Source organism: Penicillium chrysogenum, assembly GCF_028827035.1.
Source record: "Penicillium chrysogenum strain IBT 35668 chromosome Unknown utg000002l_segment0_segment0, whole genome shotgun sequence".
NCBI lineage: Eukaryota > Fungi > Ascomycota > Eurotiomycetes > Eurotiales > Aspergillaceae > Penicillium > Penicillium chrysogenum.
In genome coordinates, this window is record NW_026622750.1 from 3,780,660 (window position 1) to 3,799,337 (window position 18,678).

At 49.7% G+C, this 18,678-nt stretch overlaps 5 protein-coding genes across 5 annotated transcripts; 2 read left to right on the forward strand and 3 right to left on the reverse strand.

Annotated features, from left to right (window-relative positions):
• Nucleotides 1-2,238: 2,238 nt before the first annotated feature.
• On the reverse strand, nt 2,239-2,700 carry N7489_004815 (uncharacterized protein; the record flags this gene model as incomplete). Its single annotated transcript, XM_056710567.1, has 1 exon — nt 2,239-2,700. The coding sequence occupies one exon, from the start codon at nt 2,698-2,700 to the stop codon at nt 2,239-2,241; it is 462 nt and encodes a 153-aa protein (XP_056568988.1).
• A 751-nt stretch (nt 2,701-3,451) lies between these two features.
• On the reverse strand, nt 3,452-4,275 carry N7489_004816 (Zn(II)2Cys6 transcription factor domain-containing protein; the record flags this gene model as incomplete). Its single annotated transcript, XM_056710568.1, has 3 exons — nt 3,452-3,598; nt 3,653-3,764; nt 3,824-4,275. Coding segments are annotated over 3 exons (711 nt in total), but the record flags the coding sequence as incomplete, so codon positions are not given.
• A 3,403-nt stretch (nt 4,276-7,678) lies between these two features.
• On the reverse strand, nt 7,679-7,981 carry N7489_004817 (reverse transcriptase; the record flags this gene model as incomplete). Its single annotated transcript, XM_056710569.1, has 1 exon — nt 7,679-7,981. One exon carries the CDS (start codon nt 7,979-7,981, stop codon nt 7,679-7,681), a length of 303 nt encoding a protein of 100 aa, XP_056568990.1.
• A 1,668-nt stretch (nt 7,982-9,649) lies between these two features.
• On the forward strand, nt 9,650-12,304 carry N7489_004818 (uncharacterized protein; the record flags this gene model as incomplete). Its single annotated transcript, XM_056710570.1, has 4 exons — nt 9,650-9,685; nt 9,806-9,823; nt 9,927-10,004; nt 10,082-12,304. 4 exons carry the CDS (start codon nt 9,650-9,652, stop codon nt 12,302-12,304), a joined length of 2,355 nt encoding a protein of 784 aa, XP_056568991.1.
• Nucleotides 12,305-17,513: 5,209 nt separating this feature from the next.
• N7489_004819 (C2H2-type zinc finger protein) lies at nt 17,514-18,403 on the forward strand (the record flags this gene model as incomplete). The annotated part of the gene is made up of 4 exons (XM_056710571.1): nt 17,514-17,567; nt 17,619-17,810; nt 17,860-17,939; nt 17,998-18,403. 4 exons carry the CDS (start codon nt 17,514-17,516, stop codon nt 18,401-18,403), a joined length of 732 nt encoding a protein of 243 aa, XP_056568992.1.
• Nucleotides 18,404-18,678: the final 275 nt, after the last annotated feature.

Sequence of the window (18,678 nt, forward strand, 5' to 3'; positions counted from 1 at the left end):
GTCAAGTCGAAGATGCCAACGGTCCTTTTATTGCGGCGACCTTGGCAGACAGCGGTATCGTCGTGGCCCCCTGGACATTTTGGACGATAACATGGAGACGATGGCTCACAAATTGAGATGTAATATGGACCTATAAGGTTGCGACGTAGTCATCAGTACTGGAGCGGTATCTACGGGACGGTTTGATTTTTGCCAAGTGCTCTACAACGGTTGGGTGCACATATCATTTCCACGAAGTCAATATCCGACCCGGGCACCCAATATATTTGCTACCATTCCAAATATATCAACTGGGAAACCTGGCGAGTTCCCTTTTCTCCAGTTTACCAGGCAAACCGACAGCATGTGCTGTCTGCGATTTCTCGCCATGCATTACGTCAAGTGCTTGAAAGCACAATTGCCGGAAACTCGTCTGACGGCACGAATTAGCTGCTCTAACGATGCAAAATCTGGGCCGCAGTCTGCACAGATAATAGCCTCATTCCCGTCAGGAAAAGATGTACTTCGACCAGTTTCTTCAAACGGCATGGATCAGATTTGAACCATCTGGCTGTTAAGTTTAGATTCGCTTCAGTAAAGGCGTTTCCGCCCCAGTCAGACTAGAAAGAGACCAGGAATGTATACTCTACGAGATGTTGCTAGATAGATCTTTTTAGATTGCAATTGTACTTCTATCATACCGTGGGTCTTTGGCAATAACGGCATACGAAGTAATGGAATGGAGAAAACATCAATTGCTCGAGGTCTATCATTGTACGGCAGACGGCGAAGTGGAAGTAGTACTGATTGAAGACCACAGCCCCGGGAAAGTCAGACTTTGCTCGGCGCAAACTGTTGGGTACACATACTCAATGATGTGACTGAACTAAGGGTAGGCCAGTTTATCAATTTATTTCCAAACTTCTGAAGAGAGCGAAATATGCATGTTATGTGTATTTCTTGTATACGAATGATATTCTAACAGTACAATTACATGTCAGTCTGCTTTATCTTGATCTCGACGATCTGCTCCCAGTCCCTCCTTGTGTTTGCGTTCATTAGCCATTCGTGCGTTTGCGGACGACAAGGTACCGTGGAGCTGTCGTACTACCAGTTCGGCCCTAAGACGCCTTGGGAACGTTCCTTTCAAGAGCATTTAAGGCTTCAGGCGCCCAAATAGCCAGCAGAGGCTCGCTATAACCCTCTTCATTACAGAAACATGTAACTGCCCCAGCAAACTTCTGACGTAGATCTCTCAATGCAGCGGGGGTCAAAAGTGGGTGATCTCATGCGATGGTCAGCCAGTTGCACGTTGGATCGTGCTGGTGAGCTCTTAACAATTGGGACGCTAGACATATATCCCCATGGCTTGGAAAATGACATATTAGGGTCGTATAGTACTTATACATGCAAAGTCCGCTGCATGTTTCGAGCGCCAGTGCATCTTCGGATATCGTGTGGATTTTGTTGAATCTGAGGAGCCCTTGCAGTGTGGTTCGATTACGCAAGGACAAATATACAGGTCCGGTTCGGGCAGAGCCTCGTAAATCAAGGATATCATCCGTACAAATACGGTCTCGTCATTTGAAAGACACAGTAGTTCTTCTCTCGTGCCCATGCGCGATATCCATAATTTCCGGACCCCGGCCGGTCTTGAGATCAAGTCTTTCGAGGGAGGCCGATAAACTTCCCAAAACCTCTGCAACGGTGCGTTTGCCTAAAGAATCTGGAGCTAGACGCACGGCGGGTGACGTTTCGGGAGCTATGGAAGTTAATGATATGCCCAATAGACCGGATGCGGCTAGAGGACAGATTGTAAACATGCAGCTCGTGGAGTATCTCTTTGGCTCAGCTACTGAGGAAGCAGGGAGTTGATTCTTTCAATGGTCAAAAGTGTTATACTGCTGGACCCAGGTTACTGTATTATGTGCGAAAATGCCGTCACAAACTCTTGTGCCCGTCCTTCTATCCTGTGTACCTGAGAAAAAGGCCTCTTCCCTCTTGGGAGTTAGTTCCGTCCTTGTGGAATGGCGCCTAGGCTTCCCCCGTTAAAACTGAGTCTCGTCCCGGATATGATAGAGAGCCAGTCTCTCAGATGGCCGGAGAAGCTGAATGCAGCCAGGCTGCGATTATAGATATTCGCAGAAACTTGCGGCAGTTTGGAAGTGTCCACGAACCTCCAACTCGAATAGGGCGGAAATGGACTGTGACACCACTAAAATTACAAGCACTCTGCCACTACCATCCGAAAACTCCGGCTTATACCTCAATGAGATGGCGGTTTTTCACCAGTCCTAGATCTTGGATACAACCTGTAGCATTAGGAGAGGCCTGGTTGCCAAAGGCTGGCCTAAAGAGACCACTCAACAACAAGCTATGGAGCGGAATGCGGACCTGCGAGAATGTTACCAAGGCAGCTCTTCCAATGCAAGTCAAGCTTAAACGATACAGGAAGTATAGCGACGTGTTAGGCTTAGCACTGCTTGTCATAAAGGCTATGCGTGGAACATCGTCTTCTCCTTCGCTTATAGCGGAGTGATGTGGAGGTTCTGCATGTTGGTTATTCCCTTGCCCGTCCGGTCTGAACGCTCGTGAGATGAAAGATGCAAGTAGAGCCTTCCGAGTATGGTCGTCCGCAATGAACCGGGAAACATGGTCTTCTTGAAAGTCCTCCTCCCGGTGGGGTGCTGGGAGAAGGGCAGTACAGTATTCCAGGGTCATGTTGGGTGGGCGTCCAGTCATTGAGCATAGTTGAATGCCAAGCGAGTACAATGCCCACCAAAGACGATATCTTGTCTCCTTGGATATGTAAGAAATGCTTTCACTCTCACTACGAAGGTGGATTCCCATGGCCACTGCTGATCTCATTGCGACGCCGCACATCCGCCACGCCCTGCTCATCATCAGGCCCCAATTTTAAAAGCGCCGTAGTTGAATACACATACCTATTAACATGGCCTATCGAAAGCATGTATAGTGACATAAGGGATTCAACCTGTAAACCTGTACCTGTTGTAAATTTGGGTGGTCGAATACAGCATAATTTCTCATGCAGAGCTGCCAAGCTCTTGTGAAGTATGACATGTGTGTGCCAGTGCCAGCTTCCGGTTCCTTTCTCATCAAAGAGCTATTACGTGTAGCGATAGCCAACACTAGACTGAAAACTGCCATCCACGCCCAGCCCGGCTGCTTACGCGGATTGGCATAAAAATTGCGAAATTGTTTCGGAAAGTACAACTTCCCAGCGAAGAGAAACGACGCGTGCACAATGTGAAAGTAACTATCCACCAATTGGCTAGCAGGTTCTTCCGAGGGCCAATCCAGAAACTCATTCAGATAGGCCATAGGACTCTGCAAGTCGTCGAGGAAGTAGTTGGTAGACAAAGTGGGGTCTGTTCTGATCTTTCCAACGGATACTCTGGTTTCATGTGCTGGTCCATTTCACAGTGGAGTCTAGAGAGCCACGCTACCTCTAATGGTCTACCAAGAGCCCTGCCGCCTGACTATTTGCGGCACAGTTGAGGTCCTCAATGGTGTGATCGGTCGGCTGTATGGGGTTTCTCTGTACTTGCTGGGTATCGGGGATCGTTTTCGGGGTTGTCGAAGGTGTGCCTGGAAACTAGTTATCATCAGATGCTTGTCCGAAAATTTCATCTGGCTCGTGTTTTCTTACTTCCCTAACGACCTTCTCAATTTGAATTGCTAATTGACGGTCGAGAAGAGGATGCAGACTACGTAAGAGGTCTTCATACACCCGAACCTGAGACATGAGCTCCGCGGACTGTCTGAATATAGTGTCAGCCGATCACACGTCAATTATGTCTGTGAGACTCGGCTACTGAACCTTGCTTCTTCCTCTCGCTTTCCATCTGTATAGATGCAAGTGATGTCGCCTTCGTGGCATCGTCGACATGCGGGCCGATCGCCGCTACATTTGACCTTTTGCTCACGGCAAATGTCGCATGCTCGACTTACTCTACTATTTGACGTCCAAATTCGGCGGTTTCGTCCTCGTGGGATGGCAATTTTCTCAATCGAGGGCTGCGAAGCAGGGCTTTCCGTGAGCGGCTGGCTTGGGCTCGAGAACAACGCGCTGAACACATTTGACTCGAGGGTGTTTGGGCGCCTGTCAAGCCATGATTGAACACTGGAAGCAGGGGTTTCATTGCTTGTTGCGCCCAAGGCATTGTCGTGGGGGCTAAACGTACAAGTCTCTTTAGAGTCCATCAGCCGTTCTGTGTCCTTTTGCCGAGATAATTGGCGCCAAATTTCTGGCGGATGCAGACGGCCGCGAGGCTAGTAGGTATTTGACAAATCACACAAGAGGAATCAGGTGTTATTTTTGATTGGTCGGGCTGTCGATCAGAGCCGATCCGAACCAAGGGAACCGCAAAGATCCAAGATACCCCCGACCTCATTGAGTTTATAGTTATACAGTGAGTCCGCAGAAAAGACTCGGGATCAGCTTTGGCCGTTCACGAATTGGACGAGACGCTCTCTAAAAAACCATGTCCAACATAAGTGGCAATGCGCTCCTCAGCATTCCCAGTAAGAACCCGATCCGGTGGGTCAGCAGGAATGTCATATTGTCGTGTTTATTGCTTTTGAGAACTGCAAGGGATAGTCTGTGCGCAGTAGTTTCATGTATAGAAAAATTCCGCGTGGCATGTTGTACAGTAAAAAGACGACCTAGCAAGTGGTCAGGGTAGCAAGTGTCAACCGCCTATCTTTTCAGGAGCCGCGGGCTTCGAATATGTTGTCGGAAATAAAAGTGTGCAGCAATTAACAATATTTTGAATACAAACACGTTCTCCTCTACTTCAGCTCTTCTTGTCCCGGGTTCCAATTATGGCAGCGGCCAATAGACGAAATATCTTTGCGTGTCAATGCAGATGGTCGAGTTGTAAACGAGGCCCCTAATTATCCGCCAAAATGGTCAGAGATAACAAACAGCGCTATGAACACTAAATTCCGACTATGAGCGATAATATTCCAGCTTGAATAAAGGAATACTTCCATTCATTTTATTCTCGGACACATAAATGAAGTAGGTATTCTAAACGTTATCGGTAAATACTGTGCTTAGTCACACAGTCCGTCGCTCAATTGACGCGAACGACTACTTCGTTATGTAATAGACGGCTAGGTGCCTCTTTAACCCCGGTCATTGCAGAGTCAATCGCATCCACTAGATCTACGACAGTCGTCTTATCAACTGCGACCACGTTCGCTTCGACAAGCTCTGCAGTTTGCGCTAGCGCAGCACCGTCCGGTGTCGCAGACACATATTCCGAGCGCACCCCTCTATTGTTCGAACACAGGATATCCTGCTGCCGGCTGCTTGTGTTCTCCAGTTCAGGCGACGGTACTCCAGGAGTGATCACCAAGCCCTTATCCGTCACCAGTGATGATGCGTGGGCCTGTCGAAAGGCGGCATCAACGGAAAAGTCCAGTATAATATCCGCCGGACCCCAATTGCGAGCATGGAAGGTTGCAGCGAGATCAACTGTTTGACTTGAGGATGGCGGAATGACAAGTACCTCGTCCACACCTGATTCATCCATCAACGCTTCCGACTCCTGTCGTCCACAAACAGCGCAGATCCATGGTCTAGCGAAAGGAAGACACGCATTTTTCGCCCGTAGAAGCTGGATAGCAATTCGTCCGATGTTATTGTCGTCTACGTTGTTAACCAGCACACGCATCGGCTCGGAATTGGTCGGAATTTCCCTGCTTGTTGCAGGAACACCAGTCCCACAATACCGGAAAAGCGCCTGCCAAGCTACCAGGGCTGGCGTAACCACTGAAGCTGCCTCCGCGGCACTAATATTCATTGGTTTCAACGCATACGACCTAAGGTCGTGAAAGCCTGAGGAATCAATAATAATAATAATAATAATAATTGGCACTGATAGGTTGCTTCTCTATTGACCACATAACTGGTACTCCGCGAAAACCACATCGCTCTTCTGACAATTTGTTGTCTGCCAGTCAGCGTGAGAAGGTACCCGCATGCTATGCAAAACTCATCTGACGATTCGAAGACAAAACTGTTGTAGTTCAAAAGGAAGATTAATTGTTCTGAACTAGAGGGAATAACTGAGGCTATATATACACAAAGAGAAGATCAAGTTGATTGGAAATCAACTTTTCTCTTCGTATAGACACCTCGGGATTAATTCCGATGGTACGGCTTGGTTCCTGATCTGCACCAGCCTCATATCACAACAAAAACCGGATTCGGGATTTTGTCTGAGGCATTTGACAACAATACGGGAAAAGTATCTTGTGGCAATTGCCTAAGATATAAAAAAAGCATTTGTCCGTATTTACTCATTTGACGCACCCAGTGTTCTACGCATGATCCTTTTCTGCTATCATAGTTATAATTCGATGACCCCTAGGTTGTCGCCTAGTGCCATAACAGCGGCCCCTAAGTGGCCCTCCCATCCAAGGGAGACATCTAAGTAGGCAGTACTATCGGAGGTAGACCGTACGGTCCTAGCCCGTTCTCTTGCGGCCTCTCGGACTGACCAAACCTCGATCTGCTCAAAGGGTTCGGCTCGCCACGGCGGTAGTGGCCGTATCTCGATTCTCACCGGTTCGTCTAATCTTTTCAATTTATCCGTCTTCAGCGCTTCCGCTAGTTGGACGCGAGCGTATCGCCAGTATTGTCCCTACGTTTGTGGATCTCTGGGCCTGCTTTCCTCGCAAGTTCTCCCTGTCATGTCATTTTTCGTCGCATTGATTTCCTCGTTTACAAGCAGCGTCGTAGTCGACGCACATACCTTGTTGTACGATACTTGCGTAAGAATTACCCGAAATCCTTTCTTTATATAGCTCTGTACAAAATACGATCCTTATATCTCACTCCTGTTCATAAATATCCAGTGGCCTAAAAGAACAGTACAAGTCTTTCCTCTTCGTCAGAAGATGTCTATATCTAGTAGGTGTTATCGCGTATGAGTAAGTAAAGTTAGAGGGCTACGAAGGGAAGAGGAACGTTCTTCTGTTAAGTGGGGGAACCAGGGCCTCGGAAGCAAAGGAAAAGGAGTCAGTATTTATTCATTCAGCTTAAAACGTACTCTTGGTGTAACGTAACGAATGTTAATTTCCTATAGAAACAACAACTTACTGTCTACAAGCCGAATCTTACCATTATTGCTCTCGCGTCTTTTTTTCCCTACTCTGATCCGCTCTCTGAGTGAAGCAATTGGCTCTGAGTGTATTTGGGTATCATGAATACTTTGATTAATCTGAACTTCGATTGAATGAAGGTTCTCTAGCATCTCCGTGGTGCAGTATAGTGTCCAAGCCAGGCGTTTCGAATGATCGCATCAATGCCATGATGATCAGTCTGTATTCTGGGCAAAATAATTCACCCGTCCCTGTTCGCAAAAAGCACAGGTTTGATTCCATGCTCAACCTGAAGTAGGAGAGAGCCCAATGCAAACATATCTTTTTCCTCAGACAGATTTGGCGAAGGACCTTTGACTGGAAGGGCACTGAAACCACAAAGAATACCAGAGCCCCGGTTATGGAAGAGGATATTGTCAGTCCGTATATCTGATGAGCAAAGTGTCGATAGCTTCGGCAACGTGAAGATGCGGCCACCGTTGAGTAGTCGTAAAATAGACCGTTCATCTTGCAACATGCTGGGTGAAAAACGGAGTCCGAAGCGTAGTGGTACCGGTCGCTGTCAGAGGCGTCGCTCCCTGGTTAATCGAAAATGCGACCGCCCTTGGCAGTTCTGATCCCCGCAAATTATACATGCGGGGTAGATAGCACCTTCAACAGCAGTCCCGGTGTGGGCGTTTGCGGCCCGGGCGGGAAGGTAGCGGCGAGACGCGTTCCCTTTATCTTCCGTGTGCAGTGGCTTGGCGCAACCCCTGTCTGTGTCGGCCTGACGGCGGTTCTCCAGGGGTTGCGGTTTGTCCGTGCCGGCTGCAATGGCCGCCCAAGATCGTGTGGGGGTTGGTGCGTTCAGCCCGTCAATCTGCATCCGTAGTGTCTGAATGCCTAAGCCACCACAGGCATCAGCTACGCTCGAGACTTTTAGATTGGTATGACGTGGATATATAGTTAGGTTAACAGATAGGTATTTGTTTTGAATAACATGAGTATGGCGTGAATTCTAAATGACATTATATAAGGTGAAAATTAACAATATACATGAAACGTGATGTCTACAATATACAATTGAATTATGATAAACAGCGGAATACGTATTTGTTTTATATGTGCAAGTCACGTTGATATTTCTTTTGGTTACTTTCCTGGTGGTCCGTGGGTCTGTCTCATGGGCTTTGGAAAGCCTAGTTGCTATACAAACTCAACGCGTAATGATGGCGTCATGATATCGACATATTTTGAAGCAGTTGCAACCTCCAAATACAATACATGACAACCCAACTTATAGTGCTGCTTGGTTCGGTCAGAACCCTCCGCATCGGGTCCACTAATAGTTGTTACCTGTTCTCCTGGCGGTATATTTCAAGAAAACAGCGTAGACGTGTAAGGTGAGCAAGGCTCATGAAGTCGTGGTCAATTCGACCGGGAGTGCGTTATGTACCAGAGTGTAGAGGCGATAAGTAATTATAGATAATTACGGTCGTCATTTTGCGCCCTGCTGCCCGCGCAGAGAAATCGGAGACCCCAATGGCACCGTGCGGCAACCTTGGATCTAAAAGCGATATGAAGTGCGATGGTGCTCCAGGGGCTTGCCGACAATGGTAATACTTAGTGTCTAACATCTCTCGTAGGAGTTCTATTTACTGCGATATGGATATATATATACCTCCTATTCAGCACTCACAGCGTTAAACGTACTGTCGATTCATACATTCACATATATCAGGGGCCATTCTAAGCGGCCAATCGTAGATTTCAGCATCCCTTGTCGGTTGACACTATTCCCCTAAGCCATGTTAGCTTCTTTGTATTTGCTCTCTTCAACCCCTTTGCAGCCGCTTTCAGGCTTCGCCCTCACCTCGGCGGCAGTTCATCAAGTCTGAACCCACCAACGGCTCATCATACCCACCGGTCACCGTTTCTCCCGTCTGGCATCTAGCATTTGGGAAGCTCCGGTCGGCTTCCAATAGACACACCGTCGTTGAGTACCAAGCTCATCCTTCTCATTCTTCCGTCAATCTCGCATACCTTGAATGTTTGGAAGATCTTCAACGAGTCAGATCATTCGTATCCTCAGGCAAGCATCCTGTCGACAACCGGTCAGCTTTAACCCCGCGCCATGCGTTAAATCGCTGTTTCCCCGGAACTTCCCCAGAGGAAGAGGCGCTATTACGGACGTTAGATATAGGAATACGCATCGGAAGAGCTCTGGAAGAAAAGAGGAGTATGTATACGGTTCCTGCAACCAATCTGTATTCGAAATAAAGTCGCAATTCCTGCCAGAAGCAGCCCTTGCCGTCGCATGCTGGAGGCTTAGCGTACAAGCCGTATTGTATTGCGCTGGTAACAGCGGTTACGGCTATACCTACGGGTCCCGGTAGGAACATTCTCCCACTCAATAATAAGCCTCCATCCTTCTTTCCTTCCTTCTGAACCCTTTCTCTCTTATTCACTATCTACACCCACACTACCATATCCAGTTGGTTGTTATTACTAGCTTGTTGATGTGCGGTCCTCCCATCTTGTAGAGCTTACCATCATGGTCACCACCCGCCTCGCGCGCGCCGCTGCGCTGGTATGTCTTTTATCCCTACATTCTCAGATCGTTACGGTCGACAGATGACGCTCGACCAGGGTGCCAGTCATGAAAATGCTCCTGGTGAGGAACGGAAGGCTAACTTACGCTTCGCTGAAGGCCCCCAAGTTCCGTCGTGTAAGCAGCAACGTCATTACCAAGCTTCAGCCACACTTGGCGTGGCACATATGCCGGGTTAGATGGCAGCCCACACCTGCAGTTACTGACTTTTGCATTATAGCTTCCCGGAACCCGGGACTTCGCTACCATTGGCAATGACCCCCTAGGCAGGAAGGTTGAGATGACGAACCAGGAAACTGTCAGTGTTGCCAAACTAGGTTGGAGGGGGCTTGGAGAACATTTACAAGCAGCAGCGATTAACGCATTGGATCTCAGGGTCACTACATCGACTACAAGAAGATGTCCCAGAATCTCGACATTGTCCGTTCTCGCCTACAGCGTCCTCTCACCTACTCCGAGAAGGTCCTGTACTCCCACCTTGACGACCCTCACGGTCAGGACATCCAGCGAGGTGTATCTTATCTCAAGCTGCGGCCCGACCGTGTTGCTTGCCAGGACGCCACTGCCCAGATGGCTATTCTGCAGTTCATGTCTGCTGACATGGACAAAGTCCAGACCCCCACCACTGTCCACTGTGATCATTTAATTGAAGCCCAGGTGGGAGGCGAGAAGGATCTTGCCCGTGCCAACGCTATCAACAAAGAGGTCTACGACTTCCTTGCCTCAGCTACCGCCAAATACGACATCGGTTTCTGGAAGCCCGGCTCCGGTATCATTCACCAGATCATCCTGGAGAACTACGCTTTTCCTGGTGGTCTGATCATCGGTACCGACTCCCACACCCCCAACGCCGGCGGTCTCGCTGCCGCTGCCATCGGTGTCGGTGGTGCTGACGCCGTCGATGTCATGGCTGGTCTCCCTTGGGAGCTGAAGGCCCCCAGCGTCATTGGTGTTCGCCTCAGTGGTAAGATGTCCGGCTGGGCCACCCCTAAAGATATCATCTTGAAGGTCGCCGGTCTTCTCACAGTAAAGGGCGGTACCGGTGCCGTCATCGAGTACCATGGTCCCGGTGTTGACTCCTTATCCTGCACTGGTATGGGTACTATCTGTAACATGGGTGCCGAGATTGGTGCCACCACCTCTATCTTCCCCTTCAACGACCGCATGTACGACTACCTGAAGGCCACCAAGCGTCAGCACATCGGTGACTTCTCACGAGACTATGCCGCTCAACTCCGCGAGGATGAGGGTGCTCAGTACGATCAGCTCGTTGAGATCGACCTGGATGAGCTCGAGCCCCACATCAACGGCCCGTTCACTCCCGATCTTGCGACCCCTCTCTCCAAGTTCAAGAAAGCCGTCAAGACCAACATGTGGCCCGAGGAGCTCAAGGTCGGTCTGATCGGCTCCTGCACCAACGCATCCTACGAAGACATGTCCCGCGCTGCTTCCATCGCCCGGGGTGCTCTTGATCATGGCATCAAGTCCAAGTCCCTGTTCACCATCACCCCTGGTTCCGAGCAGATCCGCGCTACGATCGAGCGTGACGGTCAGCTCCAGACTTTCGAGCAGTATGGCGGTGTCATCCTCGCCAACGCCTGCGGCCCTTGCATTGGTCAGTGGGACCGCAAGGATGTGAAAAAGGGCGAGGCCAACTCAATTATCTCCTCCTACAACCGTAATTTCACTGGCCGTAACGACGCCAACCCCGCCACTCACGCCTTCGTCGCCTCTCCCGACCTAGTCGTTGCCATGACCGTTGCCGGTACCCTCAAATTCAACCCTATCACCGACTCGCTTAAGGACAAGGATGGCAACGACTTCCTGCTTAAGCCTCCTACAGGTGACGATCTCCCCACCCAGGGTTTTGAGCCTGGCCGTGAGACTTATCAAGCTCCTCCCGCTGACCGTGCTTCGGTCAATGTTGCTGTCTCCCCCAACTCCGACCGTCTGCAAATCCTCGCTGGCTTCAGCGCCTGGGACCGCAAGGATGCGAATGACATCCCTATCCTGATCAAGTGCCGGGGCAAGACCACCACTGATCACATCTCCATGGCTGGCCCGTGGTTGAAGTATCGTGGCCACTTGGATAACATCTCCAACAACATGCTGATCGGTGCTGTCAACGAGGAGAATGGTGAGGCCAACAAGGTCAAGAACTACTTCACCAAGGAGTATGATGCCGTCCCTGCCACTGCCCGTGACTACAAAGCCCGCGGCATCAAGTGGGTTGTCATTGGTGACTGGAACTACGGTGAGGGTTCTTCCCGTGAGCACGCCGCTCTCGAGCCCCGTCACCTCGGTGGTCTCGCCATCATCACCCGTTCCTTCGCTCGTATTCACGAAACCAACCTGAAGAAGCAGGGCATGCTTCCTCTAACGTTCTGCGACCCCGCCGACTACGACAAGATCCAGCCCGAGGACAAGGTTGACCTCATGTGCACCCAGCTTGAGGTTGGCAAGCCCATGACCCTCCGTGTCCACCCCAAGAACGGTGACGCCACCTTCGACGTCTTCCTCAATCACACCTTCAACGGGTCCCAGATCGACTGGTTCTACGACGGCTCTGCCCTCAACACCATGGCCCGCAAGGCTTAAACTGTTCCCTCTCTTTTTATCCGTCTTCCCACTAAGTGCCCCGGTTATTACTTATGGACCTGTGTAAACTATGTTCTCTTCTGTGCTGAGCAATCCAGATACATACTTCGACGCTGCGGACGACTTCAGGGTCTGGTTCTCGTTAGGTCTTTTTAGGTCTGTAGGAAACCCAAGGCTATAAATGTCAGGCCAAGTTCAGAACCAACACCTATACGATATACTGCATGTACGCGAACCGTATAGTTCCGCAAATGTCGCCTGTCCGGCCTGCGAACAGACGCCCGTGCCCTCAAAATAAAAAGGCGAACAAAAATATGATATGATGGATTCTGCGCCGTGACTTCTTAAACGTGCGACAGGGCATAAGTCTGCATCACTAGAATACGCATCGGGGGAATTTCTGGTTTGGCCGTTGGTTTGCCTCAGCGATGGTCAAGCTATTACGGCTCGCTCGAACGCCGAAACTGCGTACAATGGAGACAACGACAGACGCATCACAGACCCTGGAAAGCTGGCGGCTGAATCGACAGCCTGAAATAGACGATCGACGACCAAACTGAGCCCATGGAATCCACCAAAGCTGAACTGCTGGAGGTTAAGCACGACCAGAGCGTCCTCCATGCGCAACCGAAAAACTTCATTGAGGAAGTCCGAGCGTTGCGGACGCAAATCGAGCCCTTCCGCCAACACCTATGCGAAATCACGGGCCGCAGTAGCAGCCAAAAACCCGGCCCAGAATTTAAGCCACACGGAAGCTATCCTTTGAGTGTGTTCTAATGCCGAGGGTAGGTATGAACCGAGCAGCGGTACGCGCTCGTTGGAGTTTGGGTCTTGTATCAGGTAGACGCATCAAACAATGACCTGATGCACAGAATCGATTGGGAGTAAAGGGCCGAGGTAGGTGATATGAACCTTGAGGGAGGAGGTCATTTGGAGAGGCATAAAGGCCTTTATATAAACGCCTTAGGTGAACTGTGGAATGTACTCAAAGAACGGTATCGGCGGATGGAACTCGCCACGTTTTGCGAGCGCTGCGGCAGTGCGCGCGAACTCGTTGATGTTGTAGTTCAGAGGTGTGGATTGATTGATTTATTCAGGGAAACATGAGGATATATACAACAATAGGCCAAGTTGGTTGGAATCAGCTTGGTAGTCTGTATAGGCACTCGGATTTAATTCCGACGATGCGGCTTGGTTCCTGATCTGCACAAGCCTCATATCACGACATTCCCACTCAGGATCGCTTCGCTGGCAGGGCGATACTGGAGCTGCGCAGAGCAGCCAGGCCTCGGTAAAACCACTTAAAAAGCCCCGTGGGGAAATAAAGTAGAAAGAGCGCCTGTGCTGTCACGCAGGTTGCCTTGAAGTCTGCGAGGCGTCGATTCCTAAGAGACTAAGGAACTTGACAAAGGCTGTAGGCCACAATAGCTTGGTGAGGCCATCTGCCGCCTGTTCCTCAGTCGGAACATATTGAAGCCCAATCTCGCCTGTATTCAGCAAGGCTCGCTGATAGTGGAATTTCACGTTGAAATGCTTCGTCCTACTGTGGAATTCGGGATTGCGCGATAGCGCAATGGCGGACTGGTTGTCGGCCATATGTTGGTGACCGGGGATCGATACAGTTGCCTTTCGGCCAGAAAGGTGCGAAGCCACCGCAGATGTAGAATGGCATTGTACTGTCCAATGTACTCGGCATGAATCGTAGACGTGCCCACTTCCCCCTGTCTCTTAGACGACCAGGAAACCGGCGCACCCGCAAGTTGGAATACGTAGCCGGACGTCGAGTAGGCTCCATCAGTGAAGATGGAGCCACCGAAGTCGGCAGTCGTGTATCCGATCAACTGACCACTGCGGTATGTAGTGCGATGGAATTGCGTAGATTTGACATAGCGAAGCAATCTCTGCAGGGCGACCTGATGGTGTGATTGTGGCTGAGACGAGGATCGACTCAACGTGCCCAGCGCTAACGCGATATCCGGTCGCGTTCCGACCATCAAGTACATCAATGAACCGATGGCGGTTGCGAATCGTGCTTTTGTTTCCTCGTCTGGAGGTTCTTCGTCTGGACGGCGATTCAAGATTTGCTTGGGATTCATCGGCGTATTCTTCGTCTGAGAGGTTTCCATGCCCCAGTCGAGGAGAACCTTTTGGATATGTTGGTGTTGGTGGATGGACACAGATCCATTGGCCTGGAAGTCAAACTGGATGCCCAGGAACGAGCGTGGGGTACCGAGATCATTCAGTTGGTACTCTGTTTCCAATGCTCTTTGCACTTGGTCTATCTCGGGCAAGTTTGCTGCAGCAACGAGAAAGTCATCGATGTAGACGCAGATCACGCAATTGGATTTGTAGAACACACAGTTGTAAGATTGTGCCATGGTGAAGCCATGAGCGGCCAGGACGCGGTGGACGCATTTGTACCAAATCTGCGGGCCCTGCTTAAGACCATATAGCGAGCGGCGAATCCGGCACACATATCCTGGCTTTTCGAAGCCTTCAGGCAACCCCATGTAAATGGACGAGTCTACGTCGCCATGTAAGAATGCAGTGACCGCGTCGAATTGGTGAAGTTTCCATCCGCGCGACACTGCGCTGGCGATGATGCAGCGGACCGAGTCCATCCGTGACACCGCGGCAAATGTTTCATGATAGCCGATGCCATGCTTCTGTCGGTAGCCTTAGACGACCAGCCGCGCTTTGTGCGTTCCGTTGGCTTTGGTCTTGAAGACCCATTTGCAGCCAATCACATGATCTCCGACTGGTACGTCTGTTCGCAGAATCCTTTTCCATGTTCTGTGTTCGAGGAGAGACGCATATTCTTTCTGGATGGCTGCCCACCGTTCCAGTTGATTGAGGCCCGACACAGCCTCGTGGAAAGTCGACGGGTCGACTGTGCTCGCAGATGCGGTATTCAGTGCGCCTACGGAGTACATCTTGCCAAGTGATTCCAGCAAGCGCCGTGAAGGTCTTCTTCTGCGGCCATAGATGGAAAAACCGAGGCCCTGTGTGGACTCTGCTTCCTGTTCGGTTGGATTGTCCGGTGGATGTATTTCCTCCACACGCTGAGATAGCGTTTTCAGTCGTTCAGCCAAGTCTGGAGGCGACCAGGTGGCGTAGACAATGCGCTAGATGGAGGTGGCACTACTGGTGAGAGGTCAGGAGATGGAGGAGCATTGTCCGGGAGGCCGTTGCCTGTCTCACCCTCGATGAGTGGCGCCACTGGGGCCCTCTCATCGAACTTGACATCACGGGAAAGAAATACTGTTTTTCCGGACTGGATTTCATACAGCTTGTACTGGTTCGGTTCACAGTCACTTAGCAATCGGCACTCGGGTGTTGATATTCGGCTTCGAACCCCGACCCCCCGACCACTCCCGCCCCCGAGCCGGGGTAGTGAATCAAGCCGGGATTTCACCCCAAAAACCCCTTCTGCAGAGAAAGAACTACGTCGACAGGCTTCATCAATCAAAGCTTTACTCCGTACAAGATCTCGAAGCCCACCTAGCCCGTCAGACCGTGCATTAAACCTGCTTATAACTTCCGTCTTACAATGCAAGGTGCTATCTTACTCGCTAAAGAAAATAAGGAATTACGTGCTGCCAACGAGAAGCAAAAGCAAAAGCGCGCTAGATCTAAAAGGCACATCCCCGCCGAGGAAGGCCTCTCAGTTCAAGAAGCATCTGCATTAATTATGCAGCCGGAGGAAGCAATTGAAGCACCTCCATCCGGTCCTGGCTTACATGGAGAATCGGCTTTACAGCCGCGTACAAAGCTCCCCCCTCCCCTCCCCCACCCGAGGGTGTGGAATATGTAGGAAGACAGGACATAGAAGAGAGACATGTCCAGATAGATGATAAATTTAGTTTATTAATTTAATGGCGTTTTGGTTGAGATAAATGCATTTAAAATTAATGGGTTGGTTTAGGTGGGCGGCTCGCTTGTGAAATACGTTAACCAATGACTTTCATTCCTGTTGGAGGGTGAGACTAACTTAACTAGGCCCTTACTCCATCTGAAAAAAAGCCAAAATCAGAGTAACTATCCCAGCATAGATACTAAAAACTCCATTTCTTCCTTATCGGTTTATATCATTCCTAGTAGCTTAGAGAAGATCTTAAAATAATAGTTTTTAAGCGCTTTAGCAAATATTTTTGTATTCATTTTCCTTAGCATTAATCAGTCAGGTGCCGCCGCCAGTTCCTAGAACAGATGCTCCGTCGCCCCTGTCAGGCGTGCCCAGTAAGTTCCGCAAGGATTTCCATAACCTCTATGGTCCTAGTAACCTCTCTACATCCTCTCAGGAAGACTTCTGGGATTTATCAACACTATTTCGGACTCCCAAGTTTAAAACAGCCAAGCGGTTGAGATTCCCTCAGTTTAAGACAGTAAACAACGCCTCAATTTCCGTCCAGAGAACATGAGACAACTTGCACTCAAGTTGAGCCAGCCTTGTGGACTAATACAAGTCCAAATCGCCACGAAGATGATACTTGAGAAAAAAGGCGTTTACTTTGGACAAGCTGCAATTGCTGAATGTATATTCTCAGTTACCAGATCCTTGGGTTTTCATTCTGCCAATTTTGATTGGCGCCGTAATTCGTGGGATCTCGTCGATCTTTACGCTGGGTAGAGAGAATTTGGAGCAAGATGCTGTTTGTTCGGAACAATGGGCGTTGTTCTATTCCTTGTCTTGCACGCCACTCACTGTATATCCTATCAGCCCGTGGAGTGGGGAGTTCGGTATATGATTATGTGGTACAATATGACACAATTGGTAAGGTCGGCTAAGCAGTTGGTATACGGCGTAATTCTGGTAATGTGGGTGGGGTCTCATTTTCTCTTTGCCTATCAACATACCATTCCACCTAAGGCGACTAACGCTAGCATAACTACCCGTAAACTAAAAAACAAGTAACTACTCGCTATTGGTTATCCCATGCCCGCCGTTGTTTTTTCCCTTCTCAGCGTTTACTAGAGGACCCCCTTTTTTGCTTAGTCTTCATCGTATATTACCTCGGCTTCCCCTCTCCCTATCATATTTTGGAGACACCCTGGTTGAATGCATTCTCATCCTAGACTTACCGCATCTTACTACATGTAATTATTGTTTATGCAATCACGTCCTTTTCCCCCTTTTACTTTCTCTGTTATCTCTTCGATTCAGTTCCGAGTCCGGCAGTTCCAGTTGCATAGCTACTTGACTGCAATAATGGCTCCTGGCAGTAGGCGCGATTTTAACTGCTCGTGGGGTCACTGTGGGAAGGTAAGTGAGCTTCTAACTCTTTGGTGTCGACCACAAGCCCTAAATTGGCAGTCTTTCAAACGCAAGTCTGATCTCTGCCGCCATTATCGCATACACACCAATGAGCGGCCTTATCATTGCATGGTCACAGATTGTAACAAGAGCTTTATTCAACGAAGTGCCTTGACCGTACATTCGAGGACCCACACTGGCGAAAAGCCCCACGTCTGTGATCACGAAGAATGCCAGAAGGCGTTCTCAGACGTAAATAACCTTAAAATAGTAATCCGCGCGGTTTCTAATTCTTCTCTAGTCATCGAGTCTGGCCCGCCACCGTCGAATCCACACTGGCAAGCGGCCTTATGTATGCCATGAGCCCACATGTGGACGAAGGTAAATAACGAGGAAGCGAGATGGTCGGAAATCGTCTGATGATCTTTTGAAACTGTAGCTTCTGTCGCAAGACTATCCTCGCCAAACACAAACACCGCTCTCACCCTCCGGGACTCCTGAACCGACCATCCTCGGAAGATGCGACCTCAGAGCACTCATACCACCAGACGCTGGCATCAGTTCCTACACCAAATAAGCAGTATATGCTTGCCAAGCAATCGTGTTATTCGCAATCAATGCCACCGCATCATGAGTTTTACTCGCCACAGCTTGTCCGAATGGTTTCCGTACCAGTCCACGAAGCAGCGCCTGCGACCGTTTCTCAAAATGTACCGGTGCCGATGACCTATCCCACACACGTGCTACACACGCCAAACACGCAACATGCCCATGTCCATCCCCCGTTACAACAACAACAACAACAATATATGCGGATTTGGCCACAATGCTACGACCAGAACTGACATACAAACTATATCCCGGCGGCATATGACCAAGCGGCTTTCCAAACCCAGTGGATGGCCCCTGGCCAGTCAATGATGGATTCATACCATTTAGACTATGTGTACAAATTTCCATGCCCCTGGGACTCAAATCAATGGGGCTTGGGCGAGGAGTGACTGGGGCTTCTTGGAGTAGGCTAAGGGACTTCTCATAGATGTCTGAAAGGTGCGTTTAATGTCCGTCACGACTCTTTATTTTCTTCCGTCTGTGTTCTACCTAAGACCACACATCGGAC